The sequence below is a fragment of the Ciconia boyciana genome, chromosome 2 (genome assembly GCF_034638445.1).
Source record: "Ciconia boyciana chromosome 2, ASM3463844v1, whole genome shotgun sequence".
NCBI lineage: Eukaryota > Metazoa > Chordata > Aves > Ciconiiformes > Ciconiidae > Ciconia > Ciconia boyciana.
In genome coordinates this window covers 24,891,678-24,909,765 of record NC_132935.1, presented here as the reverse complement: position 1 = coordinate 24,909,765, position 18,088 = coordinate 24,891,678, and the positions used below count along the sequence as shown (strand labels likewise).

The following is an 18,088-nucleotide window of genomic DNA, read 5'->3' as shown; positions in this document are numbered from 1 at the left end:
GAAGCAAGCAATGGAAAAGAGTACCTAGTAACTAGTCTGTCTGAGACTAACAAATATTCTGAAAGAGAAAGATTTGGTTAGAATCTGAACATCCTACATTTTCAAATGAAGGGAAAACAGGACAGCTGAGACTTTACTTCAGTGATCTCTGAGTAAAAGAGGAGAATAAAAACTGTTGCTGACATTTGCATTTGTGCACAATGTCCCAAGAACACTTGGCTCAGGGGATGCTCTTAAAAGTAATGCCCACATTCATCTTCCTGAGCAGGGGGAAGAGAAGCAGCAAAACACGGGGTATTTTCAAGTGTTCTTTAAAAACCCTAACAAATTAAAACAAAACAAACAAAAGGATGAGGGCACACCGTGTAAATGGTAGTCCCTTTCCATAAAGGATACACTAAACAGAGAGGAGAAATACATTTTGTGAAAAGGTATTTTAAAACAAACTTAACAGGGCAGGTCCCCAAGTGCAACTTAATGACTTCACACTGAACCATCAATGTCATTTTGCCTTTCCTCAAAAAGATTAAGCCATTACTTCACCTGGCACAACATCACAGTGAGAAACACCATGCACTATCTAGGACCTGTCTTCTCCAAGGCTTTCATTGGCAATAGTGGACATGACACTGCTGCAGCACAGCCTGGTATAGAAATATCCCAAAGCCAATTTCCCAGCCAGCTGTATATTATAGAACATCCATCATTGCCTTTGGAAGTCCAGAAAGAAATGCCACAGTAAGCTGGAGCCCTTAATATTTATGAATGCAAAGAAATAAAGACTTCCTCACGTCATAAGGTTTTTTTAATTAGTTTTATAATCCCGTATACACTTAAAAATGTAACCCTCATCATATCACATTGATAAAACAGCATGCACACAAAGTGCTTTACAGAAGTTGTACAGTATACATTCTGCTTGGAAGCACCAGTGCCTCTCAATGGTGACTAAGGCGCTCTCATGTACTTGTGCACAGATTCACTCATCATGAGCCGTATTTATATTTGGAAGTTCAACACACTGGACGGAGAAGCAGTCTGAGCCACTGTGCACTCTCACCCCAATATACCTGGGCAAATACAGGCAAGCTGTTACTTACTGTAAATAAACAGTAAATAATTATAATGTCCAATAACTGTCAGATTAATTCAGATTAGCAGTAGAATTTTGTCACTTCAAATATACCATGGTTCACTAAGGAGTTTTGTTCATGAGTCCCTTTTACTAAAGTGTCTTTGTGGGCAAATTCTTAGAGAATGATTTTTAAAAAATCAGAAAAGAAATGGGCTATGGAATCAAATTTGAGACATTAAATGTATTCGCTTTTCCTAGTTAAGCCTATCCATTACCTATTGCTGTTCTCATTACACTATAAAATCAGAGGAGCACCTAAAGCTGCTAATGTCCGCTAGTACCTCCAAGTAAAGGATGTCTATGAAGACTTCCAACATATTGGGGTGGTGCTGAGCTCTTTCCGGATTAGGCCTTTAGCAACCTGAGATTGCAGAGAGAGGGACTTCCACAAAGCACTGCGGATTTCTGTCCTCAGACTGCCCTGATGCTCTTCCATTGAGATCTTCAGACTCCTAGAGCTTGCAGCAATGTCTTGAGCTGGAAAAATCCTTTCCAGAGCTGACTTTGAGAGATGAGGTTTTCTGCACTCACAGTTGGGCTCACAGTATTATAGAAAGGAAATAAAAGCATGAGAGATGGCTATGGAAATGAATATTAATGGTTACTATTAACATAATTTAGCTTCAGTTAGAATGAACAACAAGACGACAATTATACATGAAAAATTAGCTTTTATTACAAATGTTTAGTAATAAGTAATGATTTTTCAAATTTATTTTTTTTACTTACTAAACCTAAACGTACAAAGTCAGAAGCAAACAAGAAATTGCTTGGTTAAAATCTTACTGAAGGTTAACTTGTCAGTAGTTCTATCAGATTTCCTGCGAGGCTTGCTTTTAAAATGTCTTATTTATTGTACTATCAGCTTTCCTTTACAGAGATGCTCATCCTCCAGTAGAGGTGTGTAGTCATCAACATGGATGATTTGATTCATTTATATAAACAGAAGAAAGAAAAAATAAGTTGTATCCATCTCTCAGTATAAAACCTATTTCTATATGTTACGCTTGCACATTATTTAGAGCCTGATACACTGGCTTCTGAAGCCAAAGACAGCTCTTACACTGACTGCAGCATGCACCATATCAGAAGGGCAACATTACTAATTTCATATTAATTGGTGAAAGTATTCTTTGGTCACAAACATCCTATATCTACCCAGTTTACAGTATCTCAGAAACTATTTTTCGCCCTTTTTAAGTAGCTTGTTTACATTTTTATTTTATTCCATGGCTTTCAGATTTTTCTCCTGCATGTATAATCCATATCTGTGTGCATGCATGTGCACAAAATTTATTCGAGTTGTTTCTATGCAGACAGATCAGGAGTGAAGAAAGGATGCCCTTTATCTTCTGATACCTTTCAGATGTCAGACTGCAACAGCTCTAGTCTAAAACGGCCTTTTACTGGAGTCCCTCTGGATAGGCAATTCATATTTAGTGCACTGCATTAGTAAAGTTTTCAGAATACACAAAATATGAAAACTGTGATCATTTCATTACATTGTCTATTACACTGTAAAGCCACATTATTCAAAATCAAAGTCTTATTTTTGGTAGGAAAAGTTTAAGAGAGTAAGGGAAAAGAAAGCTGCTAATGATGCAAGCAAAAGTGTCTGGACAATGACACTTTGCTTAAAAGGCACATCAAGAAAAGGCAAGCTAGGCTCCTCTCCTGATGGTTTAAATCTGTTTTATATTTTTTCTTATATACACAGATATGCATATATATGTGTGTATACCTACACAAATATATGTACGCTCACATACCTTTGAGCTTTTGAGAATAGAAAGTTCAAGAATTAGAAATTCATTTTAAATAAATAAGAACCACACTAATAGGGGGAGGTTGGTGCTGTTATTTTTTGCTGCATTATGATTATAATCTAGTGACACAGTGATATGATTATACCATTTTTTACTTTACATCATTTCATTGTATAAATGTGAGGCATAAGACTATCAGGTGCATTTATCTTGCCTGAAGTAATTTTTATGGATCTTCTGTGTTCTTGCTTTTTCATAAGGGATGGTCATTACTTTAAGAAATATGGAGAGAGTTGAGGGTAATGTTGTTCTAACAATCACAATTAAAATTTATTTGACTCTAGGGTTTACATGTTAGAGCGTGGCGTGCACGCAAACACAAACACAGAATGACAATGACAACAATGGCTGTATACAGCTCAAACCAAAGTACTGGTCCCAGCACGGCTGTAGTAGGCTGATCATGTAAAAACTTTTGTTTTCCTTTTGCACAAGCTTTATGATATAATGCACCGTTTCCAAAATCTGCACTGTTCCATCTAAATGGTCCACATATGATGATGGTAAATGTTAAGAGGTATGAGATGATTACTAACTTCCAGAAAACATTTAACAGAAGATGCCCATACAGTAGTCACCATTAAAAGTTTAACAGCTGAAGGTTGAATGTAAAGATCTTTTCAGCTGTATTGTTTAAAGAAGTATGACTATCACAGTAAAGTTATTTACACAAAAGGCAACAATAGTAAAGATATCAATAGAACACAGTAGATTGTTCAGAAAGTGGATCACATTTTCTGCTAAGTCTGAAATACTTCCTGCAATGTTGTAAATTCTATCTACTAGATATCCCACAATATAAACCAGACAGAAGAACTTGTAAAAAGATATTAAGAGCTTGGTCCTGCATTTCTGATTCCCCAAAATCTACCACAGAAGACCACAGGAGTTTTGAATGTTTAGCAATTGCAGGACAAAACCCTCAGAGGACTGCAAAATGTTGCTTCTTTTCAGCACTTATTATATATACAAGTATTCAATTGATTTTTCTTTGGCTTTTAAATCACTATCCCTTCGTATCTATAACGTGAAACCAACTCAAACCAAACTCAAACCACTAATAACTCCCCTCTCCCCTCAAAACAGTGATAAAAAATTAAATGAACCAGAAAACATATCTAGAAAGTGTAGCTGTTACTTCATTATAAAACTATGGTGCAAAATAGAGGTTTATACTGGTCAGAATTGCAATAGCAATTGGAAATTTACACTGAAGGAGTGACTGCAAGTATTGCTTCTCCTTAATAACAGAAAAATGAAAATTGATTAGGCACTTGTTTTCTTGTTTAATGAGAGATCATTCAGTGTGTGTAAAAATTATAGAAATACTCTCTAAAAGAATGCTCTGTAGCGTAACAACTGTATTGCTCAACTACAGCCACAGTCCCTGGTTCAGGAGAGCAGAAAAACATGTGCCTATTACTTATTTTATGCTTAAATCCTACTGATACGAATGGGCTGGATACATGTTCAAGTGCTGTCCTGAATTGGGATGCTTGCTGAAATTGGAGTTCTAAAAGACAATATAGTGGTGAGCTTCTTTTCATTATACTACAATACCAATTTTATCTAATCCGGCTCTGCTCTCCACAATACTGTCCTCGTACTTCCTAATAAAAAAGAAAACAGGCATAAAATAAATAGGATAACCAAAGATTACATAATAAATATGCTACTAAGTGGGAGGAAAAATATATTGCAACATAAGGCTCTGTAGTGTTGCACAATCAAGAAATCGTTCCAGGTGCTCCAAAACACAACTCCTAATGTACAACACCAAGTTACCACTGTACACCTGAAAAAGATTGGGAAGTAACAGGTTAAACTTCTATTACATTAAACATTTGAAAATATAAACAGGTGGTAATGTGTTTCACTGCCTGTGCAGAACAGCATGTATGTTCTTTCGCTGCTCCAATTGTCATTGCTTGTGAAGGAAAACTCAAAAGATTGGGTTTCTGAAAACTCTCATAATCGAATTCCTTCAGACTTACAAAGTTACCAGTGTCCACACTGATTCATAGTATTATCTCTGAAAGTAAAACAAACTCAGAAATTTTGTTGCCTCCGTTTCTTTGCATCCATCGCATCTAGGATAGGTTGCCTCTTTGCAGTGTACCTCTGACGAAGCTCCTCAATTTCTCGTTCCATCATAGGGTCCAAAGCCTTTAATCGCATCTGTAATTCTTCTAAACTCAGATTCTTTAACTGTAAAACAACCACCAAACAAAAAGAAGAAAAGCACAAAAAAGATTAAAAACTACAATGAAAATGAAAACCACCACCTTTCATAATCCTTTAATTTACAGTTGAGGTGTTGTTTTTGTTTGTTTGTTTGTTTGTTTTTTAAACACACTTTGAGTGTACGTATACACATATATAACTGTTTATATAACCAAAAGTCTTAGTATGCTCCACAGTAAATAATTTAACAGCATATGAAAATACAAACACACATGGTACATTTAATTAAAAAAAAAAAATCACTTTGCAAACGTTGCAAATAGGTTGCAAATAAATATAGGGCTGGCGTTTAACTCATTAGGCTGAAAAAAAGCATGCCACAGTATACACAATTATATTCATGTATATAAATTATATTGCCTAATCAAATACTTCTTACTGAACTTCAGTAGAACTTCTTATAGAAGCCTGAAAAATAGACAGCTGCTGTAAGTAATAGTCTGACAGATATTTAGAGGTACTTTCCGGTAAGAATGACAAGGCATCTGTCTTCCTCAACAGATTGCTGCCAGAACTAGTCAAAGCAAATTGCCAACAGAGTGTTTAAATAATACATGAAATAATTTTCTGAATTCATGGGAGGGAGTTACCTTTGACCAAGCTCTTCTCTTTCTAAAACTATTTTCTCACAAATGTTAAACAGTTCATTACATTGCATTCATTAAGAGCGATGGGTCATATAACAAGTAAATTGCTTCACTGGCTTTGCTGGCTGCTGCAAATGAGTTGGAGTCGTCAGGTACTGGAGCATGTCAGGTACTACTGCCCCAGCTGCCCTTGCACGGAAGGATCTACATTGCAAGTATGTTCCTTTGGCTGGCCTATGTATTTTTTTCTTTTTTCCTTGATGAAGTCTAGTGCCTCTCTACATTTTCTCTCTTGTCAGAATTGCCTGTGTGCCAGTTACTCTTCACCGAGTGTGAAAAATATCAACAAATTTCAAGGAGCACAAATAATTTCATCCTAGGAAAGTGATAATCTATATTTTGTTTGCAAATATTCTGACATTGCAAACAAGCACACCACCTAACTCAGGGGCAAAAAAAAAAAAAGAAAACATTTTCTGAATCATCCTGCTAATTGGTCGATACTTCTTCCTTCATGAATCTAGGGCAGTCTTCCATCAACACAGTCTGATCTGTTTTCCCTGAGGAATGAAATGCTACTTTTGATCTTTATTTTTATCAGCATCTGAGGTATATAAATTAACAACACATATTGCTACATACAGTCCAAACCCCAGCATTATGACTTCTACTAATAGAGTACACTCTACATAGTAAACAAATAACTTAAAGTCATAATAAAGAAGGAGTGCAGATCAGAAATTCACAGAAGAGCGTAAGGAAGGAGATGCACATTTTCATGCAACATCATTTTAACAATAAGATTCCTAATGAAGATGAGAATTAAAATGCAGATGTCAAAATATCTTCCAGGATCAAAGATCCTTAGACCTGTATGAGCTTCAGAGACCTCAGATGCGCTCAGTAGCTCATCAGTAATGTCTGTCTCTCCCAAGGACAAATGACACCTTTCATTTCTTAGGAGGGAAAGAGTTGCCTCCCAAGGAATTAAATATCATCTAGTTTACTGTATTTCTCCCATTTGATATATGCAAAAAAGGATGGGGAAAAGGAATCATAATTCCTCAGTCACCAAGACTTTTGCAGAAAAACACCTTTCTGTTTTCAGAGAAAGAAAAGATTAAAAAAACACCCCAACCAAACACAACATTCTCTTTCATTTTTAGCCCATTGGTAAATGTAACTGGCACATGACAGACACTTTTCAGTGAAGGTATTCTTTTAGAGGACTGAAGTGTCAGAGAGATTTGCAGTATAATGAGAAGAGACAACAGTGCTGATTCCCCTGTTTAACTGATCTCAACGCAGCACAGGTGAGAGGAGCAATAAAACCACGTTTTTTAGCATGTGTGAGGGGAGAAACATATTTGGGGCTCCATAGACCAGCAAACAGACTATGGAAGGCACCATGAATAATCTCTTGAGTGTTTTGTGAGAACTGCCACTGATGAAGTCTCCTACCCACTCTGGGCCACCCTGGGTAGCTATTTATTCCCTTTCAGTCACCACTGTAGACATCAGGCTTATGCTGCACAGAACAGACTCCAACTCATGTGATCACATAATTATTCTGCACTGAAAAACATTTTTTTTATAAATTGTCAGAGAAGAATGTGATGGGTGAGTTTTTATTTAAATTTCAATCAAGAAACAGAGCCAGCAAACAGAATTAAATATTCTTTAAAGATCACAGACAGCTGGGCTGGAAATTAAAATATAAAGAGAATGAATTTTTAAATCCAGAGAATAAGAATCGTTCAGAATGATCTCAGCCACATCACCCAGGGGACCCAGGGAGCTGCAGTACTCAGCTGTATGAACGGCTGATGCTCAGGACAGTCAAAGGAAGTAAGTGACAGAAAACAGGGACATTAAGAAACTGAAAAGAGAGTTATGAAGGTCTCATCTATCTGATATCAGACACTGGATTAGGCAGAGAGCTCTATGTACTATAGAAAACTACTTAAGCACATCTAAAAGCCACAGCTGACTTGGGGGGGGTGGGGGGAGAGGGTGTCCATGGACATCTGTGTCTCCTTGGTAAATTTAAATATATTTTTTCTTGACTTCCGTCTGTGCTATAGGTATTACCTCGTAAAGCCTGAAGCCTGCAAAAGCCTAAATGCTGAATGCAACAGCAAATGTATCAAATGAGATGCACAGAAATAATTCAAACAAGATATTTAATTATTCCTATGTAATTTATTCCCCTGCACAATAAATATTTTGATTCAAATTCTTAAAGCAATAGAGCTCAGCACTCTCCCTTACTTTCACTTGCAAACAGTTTGCGATTTAAACTGCCATAAATTATTTCCCACGTAGTTTGTTGTTGTAAATACTAGGGCTACCAGCGTTAATGGGAAGAGAGGAGAGCATTCATCTGTGCAAGCTACAGGAATTCAAAAAGGTTTTAAATTATATTTTGATAGCTTTTTAAAAGCTGTAAACTGTAGCAGTTCAGTAATCAGGATAGCATGTGTCTGACAATGATAGTTCAATTTCTGCCACTCCAAATAATGGAATCAATCATGTCCTTTCGGAGATCAAACACCCACAATCACAACAGGCAGCAATCAGTGTCAAGATGGGCCACCTCCAAGACAGAGGTCTTCAGTGACTGGAGTTTCTGGTAAAAGCATTTGCCTTCACTGGGACCCCTCATGTCACGAGGTAATCACATGGGTTTGGGAAAGCAACAGTCCGAACTCCAATTTATAATGCCATGAATCTATCAATTACATAAAATAATATATAATATTCAGAAAGTGTGTGCATCTGTTTTACACAGACATATTGTCTTTTAGAGTGGGTATGCATACTCAGTTTTCCAGTAGAAAAAGGTGTTTACAGAAAAAAAAAACACCTTTCTCCTGAAAGGTATATTTCTTAATCTAATCACTAAAGAGAGTTACAATGGATAAGGGAAGTAAGGAAAAAACCAAGGCAAAACTGTCTCCAGAGTCAGATAACATTGAATAATTTCTTCTACAAGCTGATGGATTCTCAAGACACAGTCGCACCCAAAGAAGCCACGCTGAAATTCTCTTCTCTGCTTTGCTAGAGCAAAGGACGCAGACTTTGCCTACGAAGAGACCAGTTAACAGTCATCCTTGCAGGGCAAGCTCCCAGTGGTGCAAGCTGAGTGCCAGCAGCTCGTGCCTCTGCCTTCTCCTCTCCCTGATGTAGGGGAAATCCTGGCAGAAGAAAGGCACCCATGCAGAAAGGAGCTCCATCAACCCAAGCTTCCAGTGGCAGAAGGTCCTTTCAGCAGCACCACCCTGAGCTGGGACAACCAGCACAGAATCAAAGCTTAACTAACCTTTTAACTGAACTTACTTTGGTCAATACCTGTTTCAGGTTGATTGCATTTTGTACATGTCTTCGAACAGCGACACACAAGGCATTATTTCCTCGCATACTGATGTGGTTGTTTCTCAGAACCAAACTTCAGCAAGGGAAGTGCAATAATTTTTACTTTTTTGGTCTTTCAGTCTAACTTCTTGCATCCCAGATGGACCAGCTTCACTGGGATCAGTATTTTCAGCAAACCAAAGAATAATTAATTGCAGTCAATACTACTTCTGCCTGCAAGAGGACCTTTACATATTTTGTTCGCAACCCTGGTCAAATCATACTGACAAAAATTCAGACCAAAATGGGTGCTTGGAAAATATATATGCATTCCTGTCTACAGACCCGAGTTCTGTAGCAGTAAGCTGAGAAGGAAGGACATGAAGTACAACCAAAAATGGACTCTCAGAAGTCATCAAGTCAACGGGTGCAATGCAAATCCTGACTACTGGCTTCCACATGTGTCCGGCACAGGAGTCAGGAGGAAGGACAGGCATCCGAGATACTCAGTGGTGCCTGCAGTCCATGGATTTAGGTGAAGGGGTCTGGAAAAGAGTCTGGAACTCATTAGCCGCACTTGGCCAGCACATATCCCTAGCCATCCAAACTTTTCAGGGGGAGAAAGCCAAAGTTTTGGTGGATGTAACACACTATAATCTTAATCCACCCTTGACAGCTAACAGAGGTAAATAAAACCTCTAGGCCTGTGATGTTTTCAATATGATAAAATTAGATTTCATTAGTAATTCCATAATGCATGAGTTACCACTGCAAACCTCCAGTCTATCAAACTAAATTATGGAATACTGCCATTAAGCTGGCGCAACAAAAACAAGCAAATGTATTTTCAGGGTTTAAATTGTTAAGAAAATAGATATTCAATCAAAAAATAATCTGTATCAAGTTGTTGTGTTTACTTGAAAAAACAAATTCTTCCTAGCAACTGCTTAAATGAATCTTACAGATGCAACATGCCTTATTAGAGGCCTTTGATTAAAAAAATATGGATTGTTAATACTGTATTCTGAGTCATCTATTTTCCCATCTGCTAGTAATTCCTACAATATGAACTATCAACAGAATGGCTAACAACAATAATTTTCTAAGGCAATTGCAGAAGTGGGTTGCCTATAGCACTTTCTAAGATTTAACCAGTGCATGCCTTGGATTGTTTTGTGTTGTTAGTGGCCTCAGGTAAGAGAAACTCTTTCTCTCCAGCTGTTCCCTTCCCTCTGCTAAGCAGAGTTTTCTTTTCTCTAATGGAATGAGCTCCACTGATGATTTCAAACGCCTTTTTTACTAATATGAAAACTTAGACATGAGTCAGGATCCAAAAGGTACAAGGTGGCCTTTTCTGACCAGTTTTTCTGGTCTACAAATTCAGACTCAAAATCCATGAATCTGACTTACGTAGCAGTTTTCTCAGGCCTGTGTGCAAGGAAATACTCCACGGTTACTGTCGTCTGTTCAGCTGCTCCCGTGCGGGAATGAGGGGAGAGCCGCTGTATGTCCTGTGCTGATAGGGCAAACTGTGCTGACCATAAGCAGTGTCAGGCAATGAGCTGAGACACCCACTGGCCACACATCAGAGCCCTGACTTGCTGTCATCCCCACCCCTGCTGTCACTACAGTGGGCAAATCAGTCACAAGAAAACAAACTGGGATGGGGGATTGAGTGAAAGCATTTATTTCAGGGTATTTGAAAAGCATGTCTCCTTATTGCAAAACACAAAACATGGAGTTATACAAATATAAGAAGGATGTCATTTGCTATCATTATTTTTGACAATTTCTGAGAGAGAAGGAGTGACAACCTAACTTTCAAAGGCCAAAGTTCATCCCATGGGACTACAGTTACCTTAAACATTTTAACGAGTAAAATAAGCACATGACACTGAGAGAAAATTAAAGAAGGACAAGTTAACGTAATTTTTAAAAGTCTTTTTAGGGACAAAATTGTATATAAATGTCCCATCATTAATTCCTATTTTCACGAGTAAAACCTCCTCTGCTCAGACATTAAAATTGTACATCATTTTAATAATACAAAGCTAAATCTCAGTTACTACCATCAACATTTTTCAGCTGTAGAAGGTTTTTCTTAGCTTCATACAAAGTTACACTTCAATAGCAAACCACCAAGGGGGAAAAAAGTTTTCTATAGCATTAGTGCATGCTATCATTTACATACCTTTGTTGAATACTGCCCAGGGCTCTCTGTTGAGCACAGTAAGTACTGCCAATCCTAAAATTCCAAAATCATGAGCTGGGTCCTTCACCTTCATTAAATTACCCTTAAAAATTAGATCCTAAAATAAAAGGTTTTTAGGAGGAGGGAGGTGTCTTTTTATTTCCCTTTTCATTTCTGAGTCATGAGGAGGCAGCTAGAATGTAAATATTTCTGCAATTAAAAACGCTAAAAAGTTCAGGAAAAAAAATCGAGTAGCCCAAGACTTTAATGCGCGATCCTGACTACAGGAACTGAAATCTAAAGAAAAGCACAGATCATCATGAAACACAGTGTAAATTTAGCAATAATACTAACTCTTGCCTATTGCAATTTTACCCAGTTCCTGACAAAACCAGTCATGAAGTGTGTCTTAATGCTTTATCATATCCTAAGCAGTTCAAATATAATTTACATTGTTTTTACCTACTATAGCAGCTGATGTTCATGTAGTTGCAAGGTATATAATTTTCACTAAAATAAATAAAACAGAAAAATCTGAACATGGGGAAATTATCAGCAAGCAATGTATCTCAAAAACCTGGCAGCTAGTAAACATCCATTAATAAGCACCTTTGAGGTCAGATCTTTAGTGTCTGACAGATAATAAGTTTAATAAATAAATTCAATTTTAAAAGTGTACAGAAGGACAAAATCCTACCATTCCCTCTTTCCTATGTCATTTACAGAGAGTGTATTTACATTACACGCTTACAATTGAGTCTACTGAAGCACGACACTTTAATTTGCTATCACCTTCTCTTTAGAATTGCATCATCCATCACAGACATTTTTAAAAATTACTTTTAGAGTGCCACAGGCAAAAATTCACAGTTTGAAATGCCTTAGAGAAAATCTTGGTGTTTTTTTATATACTGTGATTTTCTGTACCAGGCATCTCAAGCTTAATGGTACAGTTAGCCCTGAAGAGTACTACAAATGTTTACTGGAGCTCCCGACAGAGTAAATAATCTTAAGCTTAGGAAAACACTCCATCTGGATACTCACCATGCTATTTAAACTTGATTGCAAATATACCCACACAGTGCTGATAGAAAAGCAGCTAATCTAAAAATATACACCTGAGCTAAAAATATGCAGGATTTTCCCCCCAGCCCTTTCTGCTTTTGGAGGAAAAAAAAGCATGGGAAGAAAACAAACAAACAAAAAAAAAACCCCAAAACATCTTTTCAACTATTACCAAGCAAAGATAGAAAGTTTTAAAACGAGAAGGAATTTTTAGCTAGAGCTCTTAGTGTACTCAGTACGTAGTATCAAAAAGTCAGCATTTTATCTCTATTAAACTGTAGCTCTCCAGGGCAAGTGCTTTTAGTTATCCTTCATAATGAGCACAACTATCAGCAAGCACTTTACAGTGCCCTTGAGTTCAACGTATCACATTTCAGCAAACTGCAGTTATCATTCAGCTATATAAACCCAAATGTTACCTTCATATTCAAAAGTTTTCTCAAGTTAAGGCACTGCCTCCTTGACATCTGATTCTTCCATGAAAGGATCATTTTTAAAATGTTCAGAAAATAACAGTATTACTTTTTTGTAAAATTCTACTAATCTACATGTAAATGCAAGCTGTATTAAGAACAAAGATATAAACTATTCAGGATGAGAGCCTTTTAAAAAATAAAACCATTCAGTTAAGACCCCCAAACATCCTAAAGATAAAATAAAAAAATGAAAGATGTTCCCAGTTTTGCTAAAATATTTTGTAAATGCAAATCAATATTGAAAAGTAAAGACATAAGTAACATGAAACAGAAGTGCTGAGGCTAAAAAGATAGCTGTAGTAAAATCTACAAATTCATGAAATACACAATGATACCATTTAAAGCCGTTTTTCTTCAATAGTTCCATTTAAGATTATCTTAAAAGTAGAAAGAAAAATGGAAACTCATTGAATAATGAGTAATGACACAACAAGACAGATGCATGCACAGAGAGAATCTTGAAGTCAAAACCAGACCGAGGAAAGCACTTAACCTGAAGAGCAATGGAAGAGGCTAGAAGAACTTTAAACCTTAAACCTCAAACCTCAACATCCTAGTGAGGGACAATACAAGTGAATCTCACATTTCTTAGAAGTACAGAATGTTGATACTCAGAACTAAAACAAAAACGGATACAGCAAAACTAAATTTTCCTAACAGGAAAAGTCTGTTGCAGGAGAGACGCACCTCCCAGTCCAAAACGCACGCTCAAATTTGTCTCTTATTTGCTGAGCAACCTTGATTCAGTTATATTCTTTATAAGGAAGAAAATTCAGTTCAGTTTAAAACAGCCAGTTTAGAAAGGATCTAGGCAAATAACACATAATCTTTAATAAATGGAAAAACGATAGACATGCTGTTTGCTGGGTTCTATTTTATTTCATGCAGAAAGCGTTCTAAGTCACGTACAACAGAGGATGGGTTTCAGCCCCTTTCGGTACAAGATGGAGAGGAAAAAAATCCTGTAGTCCACAAACTTAGGGCAATTTTTCGGCAACAAATGGCAGGTTTCCTAAGCCCTGGGGGAAGGAAGAAAATATAGCAAAGATAGCAGAACTGAGACATCAGTTGAGAGAGGCCTGCAAAACATCAGAAAGAGCAGAATCTGAATGCAGCAACTGAACAAAGCCAGGACTAAGCAGAGAGATTTAACTGAGCTGTTAGTCACAGCAGGGAGAAGAGATCCCTGCCTCGGGAAAGGCACACGGCTTACCGCCTTGGGAGAGGGGTCAGGGAGAGGACGACAGCCAAGCCTACCTGAGCTTAAGCACCAACACACAGCATGTGGATGCCGCACAGAGACCTGTAGCAATCTGGAAAGGGAGAAGCAATCCCCCAGCCCGAGGCTACCGGCATCTTTGCTAGACGGCAGCAAGTTTCATTTTCCGTACAACTTTAAGGAGTTAATAGAAGCGCTGTTCGCTTTTAAAGAATGAGTCTCGGTCTGCAGTTTCTCAAATTTTCTTTATTCCTTTCTCAATCATTTTTTGGAAATCTTTTTTCCCCCACAGAACGGCTCGACTACCTATTTAGTTTGATGTAGTTCACAGTTTTCCTAAGCACTGAAAGAACTCAGCTTGCTAAAAGATTTGGGCTCCCAACAGCAGCAGCATGGCCTGTGAAGTCCCTGGACAACAGAAGGGTACTGTTCCACTCCTGCATCATGTTCAGCAGCTCACCAGCCACAGGGGCTGGAGATTTATTTGCTTATGACAGCTTTGATGTTATGAAAACGGATTAAAATTGTTTAGGAAACTTTTTTATTGTGGTCAAGAACTGAGCAGGTTTTGTTAAAATCACTTTACACCTTAAACAATAGTTTAATAACTCTTCCTAATGTTGCCTTCTATTGAAGTCTTATCTACAAGTCATACCAATCATACTGCAGAGTTTCAGCTGGTTCATTAAAGTGGATTTAGTTTTTCTTTTGTCAAAATGTACCAGCTCCACATTTGCGAAACACAGCTTAAACAAACACTGACTATCAAATAACCTTTAATCAGCCTGATGAAATCCACCTTACGATGGTCTAAATCTAGTAGACAGCTACTGTCTTGCTTCTAATGCAGGCTAAATTAGATATAAACTAAGTGAACAAATACAGAAATGGATAATCTATCAAACAGCACCACTTAGCTAGCAGCTTTTAAATAATATACAGTATCTTTTCTTTTACAGACATGTAGCAGGCTACTCTCACTACAAGTAATATACTAAGAAATATCCTGAAAGTAGGAAAATACAGAACAAGATAATCATTGATAATCATTCGTGTCAAAACATATAATTAAGAGGCCCATGTACCAACATACAACTAAGAGCAATACTGAATTAAAAAACCAGACCACTCTCATCTTAATGAACAAGAAATCCAGGCTATCTCAACACTGAACAGTACGCTTAACCATAATCTAATTCTGTTCTCTAAAACACAATCCACCCTGTGAAAAGTATGATGCTCACTCTATATTAGTTTAGAAACGCCATTTATTCATTGAACAAGATTCAATGATTCAGTGGCATATTCACTTACTGAGTTCAGAACTGCCAAAATCATTTGCCAAAGAAATATTTTATTATCAAATATTTTGTCTATGACTCAAACATTAATGTGATCAAGCCAAAAATTAGCACAGTCCTTTCTTACCTTCACAGTATTATCTTCTAGGAAGGTCTACAGCATTTGATCTATTTTCTTTGTCACGGAGTGCAGAACAACACTAGTTTGTTTAATTAGGTTTTTCAGATTGTAATCTGCAGATATAGTTGTGGTTTATTACTCAATGCAAATAGGTACTGTGCAAAATTTTGTACCAACACTGTTCATTAATCCCAGTCTCAATTCATAGTGCTCACTATTCCACTTCTGCATTTCTGGAGTATATTATGTCAATCATATAGCCCACAACTCGGGAATGCTATGAGCTCTCCAAACCCTTATGATGTGACCCAAGTCTCAGTAGAATCTCTCTGGCCTCTCTGCTGGTTTTCCAATTCATCTCTTGAGTGATCATCTAGGTTTCAATTATGTTTCAGTTTTCTAGACTTAAAATCCATGAAGAAAAGGAAAATAATTATAAAATCTTATTCATTGCATAGTATATCAACAATGAAAATGCTACACATACTGCACTGGAACATCTGTAATGTTCAAGTGTCTGTAACTTCAAATGTAAATCCCTCTCCAGAAAAACACTCTTGGGAATTTAATCTAGGTTTTAAAATTGATTTAGTATTCATGATTTGGAAACTGAAGTAGAACCAAGAGCCTCACCTCTATTATTTCCAACCCTAACTACCAGGGCAGGAAATAATGAGAGCTCCCATCAAGCTCCAAGTCATGCCAAACAATCCATCCAGCACATTCCTAGACCATATAAAAAGGATAAAGAAAATGTGAGCCAGACAAATGCATTCCTCAAATGCAAGGTGTCAGTACTCAAACAAAATCTGTGCTCAATGCAGTCAACTGCTATTCAGCTCACAGGCTCATCTTTAAATAAAATTATGTGTTTCACAACTGCACGTTCAGAAATAATTACAAGCCAAATTTGATTTCAATTTACAGTGCCTTGTGAAAGCAGTTAAATTGCTTTGACCATCTTCAGAGTAGTGCTTTTCCAAAGTAAAGACAAATATATAAACGGTGAGGTTATTAAATGCTCTTGCAATTTATTTAGAGTACATGACTGGGGCTTCTGCTTACAGAACATCTATTCCTCAGTTCGAATGGTATCCTGCATTCAAAGGCATAACACTGATGAGAGACAAAGTACAAATTAATGGGACTAGTCACATATTAAGTGTCATTGTTCAGAGTTTGTAAGAATAGAGGGTGTGAACGACTTCCTCATCACCAACAGATCTGATGCATATGCATGAGCACAAAAAATGCAGGGAAACATAGATTTAATGTCAAAAAGATTGCATATCTGTCCTGGATTTTCTATATTAAATATGAATTTAGAAACACACACGGATTACTTCTTGATCCAGTTATTGCACATGTCTGGATGTGGGCATTAGGATTTACTGTTGAAAAAAAACCCACTCTCAGAAAGACATACAAATATACAGCATACATTCTTGAACTGATGCTAATGAAATTCACCTTATGTGGCAGAGGATGCAGGGCGGGGAAAAATCGTGAGTATCTTTATAATGTTTACATGCTGTCACAAGCAGAAAACAGCACCATATCAAATAGTTTAAAACCTGGTATTAACATACAGCAACAAATTCTAAGAACCTCAGAAATGTAATAATGTAAAGAGTACCCAGCACTGGTCTCCTCTCCTCTCCCCTTTCCCAAAAGAAAGAGATGTATTTTCATTTGGAAACTCAGATGATTTTCTGGGTAGATTCTACTGGTGACAGAGAAGTAGCTTTTGGCTTTAAGCCACCATCTTCTGAAAAGCCGTTACGGTTTTGCACACAAACTGCCTTGTTGAACTACCACACATATTGAGCAGTGGACCAACTAGCCAATTCTTTTCTCCCAGAAGAAACAAGCTGCCAGCTCATGTTTGGATGGGGGGAATATTATACCTCTTTTTCTGCTTACTGTCTTTGAGACTTGCACCGCTGCTGAAACAGCTGGAAACCTTGCATACTTATGGTCTGAAATCAGAGTGTAATCAAAGACTAGATAGAATCATTTCATATAGAATCATAGAATCATTAAGGTTGGAAAAGACCTCTAGGATCATCTAGTCCAACCGCCAATGGTTGCAGATGTCTCACCATCCTATCATCAGAGAAGTTACACTAACAATTTAAGAATGCTACAGACATGAAGAAGGCAATGTTTTGTTGGTTTTTTTGACAGCACTGAAAAGATAAGGTTTTCATTATAATATTCCTACTTAATCTCACACACATATGTGCACACAGTTGAAATTACAAATACTGTATAAGTTATGAGAATTTAGAATGCTGTAAAATCAAACATATTGGAGAAAACAAATAATTTATTTTAGCAAATTGTTTTGTTACAGTGAACGTCAAATTCACCAAAGGCTCTATTAAAAGGCACAAAGAATGCAAGTAATGACTTCAAAATATTCTAAAATACCAAATATATGAAGAGGTATTTTAAAGTAGTAACATAATCATGTTGTATACAAAAAAAACCTGTGGACCTGGTCCATCAGTTAATTTTTTAAAATAAGTAATTTTGATTGTTTACATTTTCATTAGTGATTCTACTC

At 37.0% G+C, this 18,088-nt stretch overlaps 1 protein-coding gene across 2 annotated transcripts in view; it reads right to left on the bottom strand.

The window, feature by feature from the left end:
• Positions 1-809: 809 nt before the first annotated feature.
• The window catches only part of STK3 (serine/threonine kinase 3), a 144,466-nt gene continuing 127,187 nt past the window's right edge, over positions 810-18,088 (bottom strand). The window contains exon 12 of one of the 2 annotated variants that reach the window (XM_072852131.1): positions 810-5,169. In XM_072852131.1, the coding sequence (XP_072708232.1) occupies positions 5,011-5,169 (159 nt within the window). In that variant the 3' untranslated portion in view covers positions 810-5,010. The remainder of the gene's footprint in view (positions 5,170-18,088) is intronic. The other variant, XM_072852132.1, reaches the window with a different exon arrangement.